The sequence below is a fragment of the Gigantopelta aegis genome, chromosome 8, assembly GCF_016097555.1.
Source record: "Gigantopelta aegis isolate Gae_Host chromosome 8, Gae_host_genome, whole genome shotgun sequence".
Classification (NCBI taxonomy): domain Eukaryota; kingdom Metazoa; phylum Mollusca; class Gastropoda; order Neomphalida; family Peltospiridae; genus Gigantopelta; species Gigantopelta aegis.
In genome coordinates this window covers 54,885,905-54,898,869 of record NC_054706.1, presented here as the reverse complement: position 1 = coordinate 54,898,869, position 12,965 = coordinate 54,885,905, and the positions used below count along the sequence as shown (strand labels likewise).

The 12,965-nt window shown below is 35.0% G+C and overlaps 2 protein-coding genes across 3 annotated transcripts in view; both read left to right on the top strand.

Moving 5' to 3' along the window:
* Positions 1-9,283, top strand: part of LOC121379726 — a 32,264-nt gene extending 22,981 nt beyond the window's left edge. The window contains exons 5-6 of the mRNA XM_041508376.1: positions 911-985; positions 9,177-9,283. Of these exons, the coding sequence (XP_041364310.1) occupies positions 911-985; positions 9,177-9,283 (182 nt within the window). The remainder of the gene's footprint in view (positions 1-910; positions 986-9,176) is intronic.
* LOC121378573 overlaps positions 903-12,965 on the top strand; it is a 32,060-nt gene continuing 19,997 nt past the window's right edge. For both annotated transcript variants that reach the window (XM_041506818.1, XM_041506817.1), the window contains exons 1-2: positions 903-985; positions 11,319-11,429. In XM_041506818.1, coding sequence (XP_041362752.1) covers positions 11,409-11,429 — 21 coding nt within the window. In that variant the 5' untranslated portion in view covers positions 903-985; positions 11,319-11,408. The remainder of the gene's footprint in view (positions 986-11,318; positions 11,430-12,965) is intronic.

Below are 12,965 nucleotides of genomic sequence, written 5' to 3'. Positions count from 1 at the left end.
CCCGATCCCGTCAAATACACTTACATGGGGCACAACCTCAATCGCCCGAACCTCAACCTGAGGCAAAAAACCAGACTCACCAGTTGTCCCATGTCGGCTGGTGCCTGGTTCGAACTAGATTGAAGGCGTTTCTCCGCCCCAGGCTTTTCGTTCCACCTCGACCTGTTCTTCCTCTCTCCTACTTTGTCCGTCATTCCTTTGTTCCCCTCTAGTCCCTCGTCCATCATCATTTTGTTCCATCCTCCTCCTTTGTCCCTCATCAATCCTTTCTTCTCGCAGCTCCGACATCGATCGATATCGCGCCGGCTGAGCGATCCTCCTCTTCGCTCTCCCGGTAGGTGCTTGAGCAGCCACTTTTCTTTTTCTATTTCCTGGCATGATGTTAAATAGTAGTGTTTTCCTTCTGGATGGCGTTCGATTATAATTCTTGATATTTTAAAGACTAGCTGTCGTAATGGCTGATCGATGGAAGAGACTGATTTTAGGTCAGGTCAGGTCAGAGAGTTTAACGTGCACATTCAGAGCAAGCTGTTGTAGTGCACGACTGTCCTGGGTGCAGGTGTCTGCCTCAGCTGGTTCCTCTGTCCAGGATAGGAAAGGGGTGGGGAGGGTGAAGGGGGGGGGGGGACCGCCTGCACTGTCAGGTGCAAGGGAGCACCTGCAGTCCGACTGTGATTGGTAACAGGTGGTTTGGTGCTATGGAATTTTGAGTCCCAAAGGATGAGTCCAAAGAGAACTGGTGTTGCGCTATATAGTTGATATCAATCTATGCATTTAGTTATCTCCCTTAGTTTAAAAGGTGGCACTTGTAGTTGGGTCTCAAGCCCTAGTTAACTTTAAACGTACTGATATATTTTACTGACATTAAATGGGATTATTTGGTATTACAAATAATCTGTCTTTATTTTAGATCGGTTCTTCAATAATGAAGGTCGAGCTTTGTTTGATTTTTCGCCTACGGGTACAAGTGTCAAGCAGCAAGAAGGTAAGTTCTGTTTTAAATGTGATTATTTTTATTATAACTTCATACCGTCATACAATTTCAGTCAACAGATGTTTTCGACATCCATTTGTAACTACAGGTATAGACTGTGCAAGATATGATGTGCTTCAAGTCAAGGTACCAACAGAAAATGTAAATTATAATACCGTATATCTTCGCCTGTAAGTCGATCTCGGCTATAAGTCGAGTCCCTAATTTCAAGCCCTGAAAACATTTTTTTATTGACCCGTTTATAAGTCGACCCATGAAAAACAACGTATAAATATTGAAGTATTTCTTATTTTCAGCACATAAGAACAATAATGTACAATATCTGAACAAAAGAAAATAATTTTACAAACTTTGTTTTTCACGTTTTGTACATAGAGGATAATAAACGAGTTACCAGTTATTATCAAATTTATGTCCCGAATGAAATAATTTTCAGTTGTCACGAGCTTTAGCCAGTGACAAGTTAAAATTATTTCATGAGGGACCTAAATTTGATAATAACTGGTGCCGAGTTTGTTATTCTATTTATTACCGGAGTTATTTTTTCTCTAAAAGCCTTTATTTTCGACACACACATGCACATACATGTATAGAAACGATATACGCCACTTTACGCACTGTTCTGAGTATTTCTATAACTTTGTAATTTAATCACGTTCATAGATAATTTTCCCCCCAAAAAGTTCTCTTTATTCTGGTACAAAATCTATAATGAATTGCATTAAAATGACATTTTGTTACAAATTTAACACCAAAATCAGACAGCCGTAAATGCAAACTCTTTAAACTACATGACGTCATTGTGTGCGTTTGCCAAATCGTGATGACGTCATATTTAGTACCGACAAGGTCATTGGTTTGTAAGCGTCAAATTATCCAGTAGTATTGTTCGTTAGACCAATGCATGATAATTTCTCAGTGAGAAATTATGCTTTTTATTTTCCCCGTTATGAGTGCCTGCTGGGGTAATAAATCGCAATAATATTCCAATCAAACTACATAGCATCAAAACGAAATATTCCCTTAGTAGATAGTGAAAGCTGTTTGACTGTTACTGTATGGCACTGTACACAGACCTGTCAACCTTTAGTCAAGAGAAAGCAGGAGGTGTGTGTTGAAAAAGCAGGAGATTTTGTCAAAAAGCAGGAGATTTTTTAAATTCACACAATTTAATCCAAAATCGCAAGATTTAAAAAAAACATTATTACAATAAGTTATATGAATACTTTATAATGTCATATATACTTCTTAACCTTAGATCTTGGCATTAAAGTTTAAATATTATTATGATTTAAAAAACATATTTAAAAAAAAAATATATTTTATCTAAAAATGTTAAGAACATGAACAAGAAATAAAAAAATTAATTAGTACATTTACAGTATTACACTTACAGCCTTACAGGTTGCGTTACATTATCATTTGTGGTTAGTGTACCTAAATATCTAAGACAAACTTATATAAATCTTATAAATTAATATTCAGTTTTTACTATAATGAGGAACGGTGGCGTGGTACTTACTTAAAATCATTATAATGATGCAATAAACATTGTATTTTCATTAATCATAAGTAAAACCTCATTACGGACATCGTGTGAAATATACCGGAATTATACCCATTTCCGTGAGTAACTTTATGTCAATGTCAAACACAACATTTTTTAATTGTACAAAAATAATTTCTTGAAGTGTACCCTTATAACCAACATTTTACCGCACAAACATACAAAATTAACTGACACAAGTATGTTTATACAGCTAATTGGTCTTTTCGTTGTCTTGCTGTGACATGTGATTTTAACATGCATCGTGTGTATCGCTGTCAACTCGGGAGTCTTGACAGTTCAGATTCGTCATAGTTGCATTATGTAATCCAGTGGGAAGACATTTTACAATTCAGAGGTGTTATTAGAATTAAATTGGATAGTTTTGTTTTTTTATATATGGCAACACTGAATGTCAATACACAGTCTGTTGAATTAGCGGAAACACGCTTCGTAGCCATTACGATGACAACAAACATTATAATAACACGTCATTTTATAAACTCCATGTGCTTTTTTAACAATATAAATAGGCTATCCCACAATTCTCACTTCGGCAAAGGTTAAACAGTCGGGACAATTCGGCCTGTTACATTCTCGGAAACCGAAAGTAGTCGACATTTTCCGAATGAGAAAAAAAAGGCAGAGTTACTTCCCTTCTGTTATTTTGACAAAAGAGGATCGATTTTTTTTTTATGCTTACAAAAATGTTATTTAACAGGAGAAACTGTCTCCCGCACAGGGGAAAGGAGATTTGATCAAATACTGGGAGACTCCCGCGGAATCCGGGAGGGTTGACAGATTTGTGTACAGCATGCTTTTGTGCAAAGACAACAACTTTATTTATAAACACTGACCACAGATCACTACGATAAAACTGAAAGTACATGTATCATCGGTTAATCACATGTTTTTCCGCCATATTAATACATGTAAGGAGGATAACTCTGGAAAGTACACTGGTTTTTGTACCAAATGATGTGTGTCCTTATTGCTCTAGTGAATTGCAGAGATCAGTCTATTTTAAGGGAAAGCTCAGTAATATTCATGAAGTTAATCACCGACAAAACATTGTTTGAACAAGCATTAATGCCAGTGACCAGATTTCAAAATAAACTCAGGCAACAGGTAGTTAGTACTGTTTACCTTTTTGCTATTAGTGATGACTGTTATTTTAACCTTTAGACTACTGGATTAATTTTTAACAAAAAACATGTTGAGTGGGTACAAGTTTATAATATTTACTCACATATATTCACTTAAATGTTTTATAAATACATGAAATAAAGTTCATATATGAATCGGTAAGTATTATTTTCGTATTTGTTTTGTAATTTTTATTTTTTTAGATCAGCTAATGGTGATTAAAATTAGGCAAAAAATCTAAAAAGTTGCATTTACTTGCGGGCATTTGTGGCCAGCTGTCCAGTATTTATGTCCATTATTCCCGGTAACAGTTGTTTTTTGACCAGAATCTTTTTTAAAACCCGAACTACGATTCATATTGCAATATTTGGTAATTTTCGTTGTTGGTAAAACGATCAAATTTATTATCAAATTAGCTGTCACAATCAGCTATCAATCCCTGAAAATTACCGCGACATGCCGCCATTGTTGTCAAGCGAAAATACTTGCCGAAAACCACTTTTTGAACTAAAAATTTCAAGGTATTTTCAATTGAAAAAATCAAAACAAAAGCCACCATTTTGAAAAAAACATCTTTTTTCTTTTATTATATTTCCGTTTCCGGTGAGTGTCATGTGCAAAACGGCGGGAAATATGAATTGGGGAATGCACTGTATACAGTGTACCAGGGATGGGGAAAAATAAAATTGTCAATCGGTCCCGCATGATGTCATCATTAACGGAGGGGGGGGGGAGAGGGGGAAAAAAGAAAGGAATACATTTGTTTGTTTTTTTTGTTTTTTTTATCACATCAGTGAAAAAAAACTAAACCCCACAAATTGTATATATTTTACATAATGGAATAAATAATATAAAAAAAGAATAAAAGTAAAAAGTACGAGTATTCAGTACTGTGTCCTGAAAATTAATAAAAGATTGCACCGTTGAAGCGTTTGACAGCCTGAGCTAGCACATGTTTAGACAAAGAGATTAATAACGTCATCACTGATTGGACGAAATTTGACCTCTACTGGCTCTTGAGATAACCAGTACAATGTAGCTGTTCTGCTTACTCCCACTTGTTAACAAAAAAGTGGAAACCTTTTGTTAATTTCAAAATCCTTTATAATTATTGGATAGACTACATTGAACAGTCAACAATAAATACATTTATAGATTATTTCAGTATATTTTATGCTATTTCAAGCAGTTTGTATTGCACAAAAGTCTCTTGCTTCGGACTGGGACACTCGACCCGACAAAGCTCCGTACATAGGTGTTGACAGGTGTTGATTGTAACCAGTTGCAAACTCTGGGTCCTTTGTTTTAATTGGAGTGTAATACCTTGATGGCTCTCTCACCAAGAATGGTGTTATTGTTAACGTCTGTTTAATCTCTTGACCGGCTCAGCAACTTTGACAAAATTAATGTCTAGCCTAGTGGTTGTGGATTTGACACTACTGTAGGTCCGACTTCAGTGACTGACGATATATACTTAGGCAGACTTCAAAATCACTAGCCACTAGCCATATTGACCACTATTTATTTATTATTTTAAATCATGCATGAGATACCGATGTCTGGGCAGGCCGGTCCACTAAACGGATAAGAATTTGTTCCAATAATAGAAATGGACAGGTACTTCGGACCGACAAGAATGACAAAAGTGGGACCGGCAAACACACGTTTTAAAAAAAAAAAATCGGTCTCAGAGATCGAGAATCGGTCCCAGACCGGGAGAAAAGGGCTTTTCCCCACCCCTGCAGTGTACAGTATGTCGACTGACGTGACGTCGGGTGAGATTTCTCGCCTGCAGTACTCAGAAGGTTAACTAAGTGGACTGTTGTTTTGACATGTGAGTGAGATTGCACGCCTTTTCAAATAACCAAAACCGTTATAATGCCCCCAAAAATAGGTTATAAAAAAATAAATGTGTCAAATTAACATATTTGAGTATAAATACAGGGCATACTTCAACAATAAAACTTGTAAAATAATCCCCAAAACGGTAATATTTTTGGGTGAAATTTTTTACCCTCTTATAAGTCGACCCCCCAAGTTATAAAATAATTTTTGGGTGAAAAAGATTTGACTTATAGGCGAAGATATACGGTAATATAAACATTTTGCTTTTTTCCCCCAGTTTTTAATAAGGCAGTATTTTGGTATACTCATGAAATGTCTCACTTAGCAAAATTATTATGGTTGTGTACTGTTAAAATGGTGGATTTTAAGGGTGTAACGACATACTTGAATATTCGGTGCACTCTATCTCTCTCTCTTCTCTATCTAATGCACGTTCTTCTCTTTCGTACTCAAGCTTTTTAAAAGCTAACTGTTGTTCCATACTCAAGTCATTTATCTCTATCTCTGGAACAATCTCACTTTCTTCCATAACAGGACTATCACCAAAAACTTCCTGGATAATAATTGTCCTTATATCTCCTAATGTTTTAGCTGATGTTAAATCAATTTCCCGCTCACTCGCGATTTCAACTAACTCGGCCTTACGTGCTCGCTTAATTTCCACTACACTGAGCGTAGGCCTATCCAGCAAATTCTTATCCATGTTTAGGTACGACGCACTTTTTTTTTTTTTTTTCTAGTGAACAATGTTGCTACTTCTAGTTAATTTGTAAAAATAATTTATAAAGCCCCCATTTACAAACAATACTTTTTAAATATGCATGTCCCGTTTCAGATCCGGGACGAGCACCCCAATTTTTACTCCTGTCATGGGGATCCTATAATACCCGTAACTGAATAAAACACGATTATCCAAATATCTCTCCTAACTGTATATCTTTTAGATCTCTCTGTATCGGGCAGTCTAATACCCGAGTGGCTCAGCTCTAGGTATATCAGAGATAAGATCCTACATAAATATATATATATATATATATAGCACGTTTAGTTCACTAGAAAACACAACAAAACACAATACACTTTGGAATTTGTATTAACACTACGCTGACAAATGTACTTGCCGCAGTAGTTAATTGACAACAACCATATATAATAACAACCCAGAACTAATCACTCAATTAGTTAATCACTAGGTGTCTAGTTTACACAATATGCGAAACACTTCACGGTAATACAACACACACAAGTGTGATAATTGAGAAATGCTTCCAGGGGAACTTAATTAATAAAGGAATTACAACTCTATTCCTAACTGGTTAATTTTTAATTAACCTTTAACTACTCATTCAGTAACCTTGTAATACAGAATTAATACTGGTACCTATCACAATAAAGACAATAACCTACAGTTTACCTAGGTCCTCTAGGATGACCGGCTAAGCTTTATATTACCAAATACTCTTATAAAATATTAGACAGTGAAGCCTACAATTTACTTCGTCAGATTACCGGAAACACTGTCTAAATAATATTGGTATAATACAGTATTAAAATATTTAAAGTCACATCAATCGCATCAAGGTTATACAACAGAGCAGAAAAATATATTTACCAGTCCCGGGAGCCTTCCTATGTTTCTCCCTGATATCTCTAAAATCCTATCTATTTATTCAAAAATCTGAGAGACAGTGAATATCGCCTGGGGGCACAACGCGTTACCTCACTTATCATGTCATATTCCCACAACTCTCAGAGACAGTATTTTTTCTTAGATGGTCAGACTTACTGTCGCCTAGTTCGCCAGAAACCACGGACGTAACTACTGGCCACATGGCCTCCACACCTGGTCTAAGTGTGTATTAGGGGGTACGGTCGCGCGGAGGTATTACGTAACCAAGCTGCACACGGCCCTCTGAAACAATTAACATCGCCACAGGCGAAAAGATAAGAGCATGTTCCGTCACACTTACAGATGTAATTTTATTAAAGTCCCGAGTTAACAAAATGTTGCAGTCATTTTCCTTTAACTACTAAGTGACTGGTACCCAAACAGTTGTTACTCTAACACAGTGCAGGCGTAACAAAATAAATGGTGACCAGTCTCGTCAGATAGGGGTTTTTTTTAAAGGTTGCACATAACCATATTGTTTTACGAACTTCCAAATGTTTTTTTTGTTTTGTTTTGTTTGGTCTGTTTTTGTTTTTGTGTTGTTTTTTAAATTATATTTAAACATTACATAATTAAATTTGCAAAACTTGAAAGAAATTTAAGTGCATTATATGATGAATTAACACATTAAAAAATGTACCTACATATATAAAAAAAATATTTACTTTCTTTTATTTGTTTTATCAGTCACTGAATGATTACAATTTAGCAAGTGAATTTTTTATCATGACCAGTAAATGTTTTATCCACTGGTCAGTATGGGAAGTCATTTTTTTTTTAATTCTAGAACCCTTGATATACATACAGAAGTAGGGCTAATGAATATTCAATCATGGATAATTAATTTTTAAAATCACAAAACCCCATGGTTAGTGGATTTTAAACAAAATTCTAGAAGACCTGGATTTTACTTTTAGATAAATAGATAGATAACAGATAATACATATTACAATCAGTAATTCAGTAATATGCATTATCTGTTTGTGCTTAGTCTAATACTTTTATACTTCTTTTTCAAATTATTGTTTTTTATTGCAAATATTTAATAATAATAAACATTATTATTAAAATCTATCTTAAAATATCTCCTTCTATAAGTGTACATGACACCCTCGTGTATTCCATAATGCATCTAAAAACAACTGGAAATTTAAAAAAACATTACTGGGGAGCATGCCCCCGAACTCCCCTAGCATTTTCGCACCCTTTGGGGGCTCAGTTAACGTTCAAACTATTTTGCCAACCCTCTGAACAAAAATCCTGGGGGAAACACTGAATCTATGACAAGAAGATATAAATATGTTGTTAGTAAAAACTATTTATTGTTCTGAAAATTGTTATATCTTTTTTGCAAGTTACAAATGCACAAAATGTATTTTTTTATTTTATTACTTAAATTCTCATCCTGTTTTTTAAAACATTGTCTTACTTTAACATATTTTACATATAAAGCATTATACAGGTAAATATATTTGGGGTGACCTTTGGCCGAATGTTTTGAAATTTCTTTCAGCCATTGGAAGAAATAATAAATTTGTGTGTACAAAATTATTTTAGATAAAAAAAATCAATATTGAAATTGAATTTTAATAATGTAAGAAATGTTTTATTTGCTGAAAACCTTTTACAAACTCAGGATATATATAGTCCCTTTAATGTAAGTTATTGTACGTGAGTTTCACTTAGGTTACCAGTTGTTTGGTTACGTGAATTACACTTGTACTTTGGTGCTGTATTTAAAAGACATTCCAATTTTGCCTTGAGATAAAAAAAATTAATTTTAATTTTTGGAATTTGTGATCAGATCAATTTTAATTTTTGGAATATGTCAACAGATCAATTTTAATTTTTGGAATATGTCAACAGAACAGCGGTTAGAAAACGAAGTACTAGTAGGCGTTGGAACTGACAGAGTAGGACAGAGTTGGTTCAAACTAAGTTACATCACATGATGTATTCTATTTGTCTGTTTCTAGACAAAACAGTGGCAAGTTGTGTCAGAGGTGTGTCAGAAAGAAACTGTCTCACTCTGACCACTCTAGTTGCTTCAGGTTCAGACAATTTGAAAAACCAAGAAATCTGACTGGGTGACTAAGTCTACAAGTTGTGTCATTTTACTAAAGTCCGAACCAAATTGTTAACAACTATGATAAATTGCTCTCCTACCTTTATTTTTCGTTAGATTTTACCCACATTTTGTCCAGACAGAAATCTTAAAAAAACCCATTACACTAACACAGATTCCACATACTAGATGATAACCATGTCACCTGTATCAACTTCCCTGATATCGCATAGGGCAAAAAGCATGTAATTTTGTGCCGGCTGCCATTTTGACTTTTAATGGAATAATCTCCAAGAGGGGTGAAAGGATATCATTTAATATAACAGCTTCTTGATATAAAAGCAAACATGATGACGTCATATTAATGTTTTTATTAGTATTTTTTGTTTGTTTAAATATACCACTAGAGATCATTGATTTTATATTAATTATGTCACATACTTTGGAGGCTTTCACCCCTCTCGAAGAGTATTCCATAAAAAACCCAAAATGGCAGACGGCAGAAAACTGCCCTATGCTATCTCGGCGAAGACGATACTGGCGACATCATTACGGTCTCGTATGTGGAATCTGTGTCACTGTAATGGCTTTTTAACAACTTGTATCTGGGAAAAATTTGGGGAAAATTAAAGGTAGGAGCGTAATTTATCGTAGTTGTTAACAATTTGGTTCGGACTCTACGTTACTTAAAGAATCATATCAGTAGCGAAAAATCATATCAGGAGCAAAGGCTACAATTATAATAACTACATAAAACATGATTGTCCAACAATTAAGTGCACTGCTTTATTCAATGGGGCTTAGGGTTCACAAAACGTAAACATTTATTTTATCATCACTTTTACAGTCTAATGTCGTCTGCAAATTGAAGTATGTGCATGACACAGTGGAAATAAAGTAACATCGCAATGTTCAACCAGCCGTTTTTTGCTAAACATTTGCAAACATATTTTGACTGGTTCCCGAAATGGTCATTCGGTTTAATGTGTAGCGTAAAAATCTGTCTTCCAAGACAAGCGTTAACGACAAACCGCTGGCTAAACTTACTCCTGGAAAAAACCCTGTCCCATCTGTGCAGGCGCAACAGTAAACCAGCCCCAAGTTCAGCCAGCAAACGTTTCGCTAACGTTTGCAAAGTATTTGATTGGTTCCCAATGTGACCATTTGGTTTAACGTGAAGCACATAATTCAGTCTAGTGTTTGCCAATAGTACTGCACATGGGTCAGTCGTCAGGTTTAAAGTGTGTGGCAATAGTAAAATAGTATTGATTTTTTTTTAACTTCACAGAAAATCGTAATTCCGTTTCCAAATGTAAATTCTGTTTCACAATAGGAATTCCGGGAATTCCGTCCATTTTCTGTGATCACGGTAAATCACTGGGTCTAGTGTGCTCATGAATCAAAATTAAAAAAAAAAAACAAAGGCATTCCACACACTGATGACCGTGTTGTTTCTGTCGCTTGAACAAAGAGTCTATTGACTGCTGCTTTGGCTGCTTTCTGTTCTGATTCTTCTCGCAATCCATGATAATGATAATCATGGAATGATCCCACATTTCTATTCTTGAATGTGATTGGTCAGTGCAGGAATAAGCAATATCCAAGCGTTCCATGTATAGTGTAAGTGTGCGCTAATCGCCACAGCAATGAGCAGTAATGGATGCTGTATTCGTGGGAAACTCAAAGTTTTCCTGAAGAAATTAACCCATAGAATCCAAGCTATCCATTCAGACAAGAAACCAAGTAAATATGAACTGGAGTCTGAGCAACTGTGGCGAAAATAGACGTCGGAAATGAGGGTAGTAAACGTTGCATGCGACGCCTTGTTTTGCAACCACTGCAGAACGACAGTTCGCAAGAATATAATGCTCTGGAGTATAGCCCAAGTGCATGGTGGCAGTGGATTTCCTCTCTCTCTCTTGTTTTTTAAACCAAGAATCTAAACAACCACTGATTACATATCAAATAGCTGTTATTTAAAATGTGCTGAAATATCATTAAACAAATATTCCTTTCCTTTTGTTGACTGAATGTAAACATGTTTTTATTTCAGAACTCTGTCTGGGGCCTGTACGCATATCGAGATCACGAAACATAACTTGTTTTCAAGATAGTATCACTGGAAGCGTTGTGAATATAAATAATGAAACATGTATTAATAACTGTAAGTTAATATTTTTCTTGATTTTGTGTTGGTAAATTTTGTCGGTCTTTTCATAAAATGAGGGGCAGAATGTCACCCAATGGTAAAGCACTTGCTTGTCATGTGGTTGGTTTGGGATCGATCCCCGACGGTGGGTCCATTGGATTATTTCTCGTTCTAGCCAGTGCACCATGACTGGCGATATCAAAGGCTGTGGTATATGCTATCCTGTCTGGGATGGTAGTTGTAAAAGATCCCTTGCTTCTAATGGAAAAATGTAGCGGGGTTTCCTCTCTAAGACTATATGTCAAAATTACCAAATGTTTGACATCCAATAACCGATGATTAATAAATCAATGTGCTCTCGTGGTGTCATTAAAATTTAAGTTTTATGAGATAAAATAACATTTTATGAATGTTATAATACTTAACCTTGCAGGGCCATATCTAATATAAAATAACTAGGGAGGTATACCGTCATAATGTTTAGTATATTAATTAATCCTTTGCAATGAAGGCATACATACTGACTTCCAAAAGAAACTTTATATACATAAAATTTAAATAATTTGATAAATATTGTTGCTAATCGAAAAGAACCAATTTAGAAACCACCGTATAAACACTTTTCATGTATCACAAAGTGTTTGGGATGTTTAGATGTTGAACTTCATGATACGTTCATATCCTACCGTATCATTTGTTGGTTTTCTATAATATCTTGTAAAGTTTCTTTTGAAGTCAATATAAATGTACATGCATATTGCATAATCTCCATACATACGTACGTACGTATATGACACATACCAGGGCTAGCTCTGGGTGAGCAAAACATTTCGGCAAATTATCTGAAAAAAAAAGCTTCAGTTTCGCCTCCCTGTCAGAGGTCAAGGTCACTGTTACTAAAAATTGAAATATGATGTCACCGCTCTAATGACTATTTCTCATTTGATTTTCATGCAACTTCACACAGAGGAATAGGAATATGTTATCTTGAATGACTTTGCGTTTTGTATCTCTGTCCAAGGTCAAGGTCACTGTTACTAAAAATAGAAATATAATGTCACCACTCTAGTGACAGGAAACTTCACATACAGGAATAAGATTATGATAAACTTCACATACAGGAATAAGATTATGATAAATTAAAAGAATTTAACATTTTTTCTCTCGGCTTCAGAATTCAAGGTCACTGCTAATAAAAATAGAAATTACATCACCACTCTACCAACTTACTTCAGATTTTCATGAAACTTCACATACAGGAATAGGATCATGATCCCGCAAGGGGATTTACAGCATTTTTGATGCCTTGTTAATTTATTCATGACAACAACAAATAACAAATTAAAAAATTAGTAATATGAAATTGAGGAACAATTAATTATAATTATAATTTGCTTCATTTTGTAAACTATTCTGTCAGTAATATTGAATAAGGATTTTCACCTTTGTACCCAGAAGAGTTTCCACCATTGATGTGGGTATACTCTGGTTTCTCGAATAATTGGGATAATTTTCTCTAATCTGTATTTATAAAAGCAAACTCTTTATCTG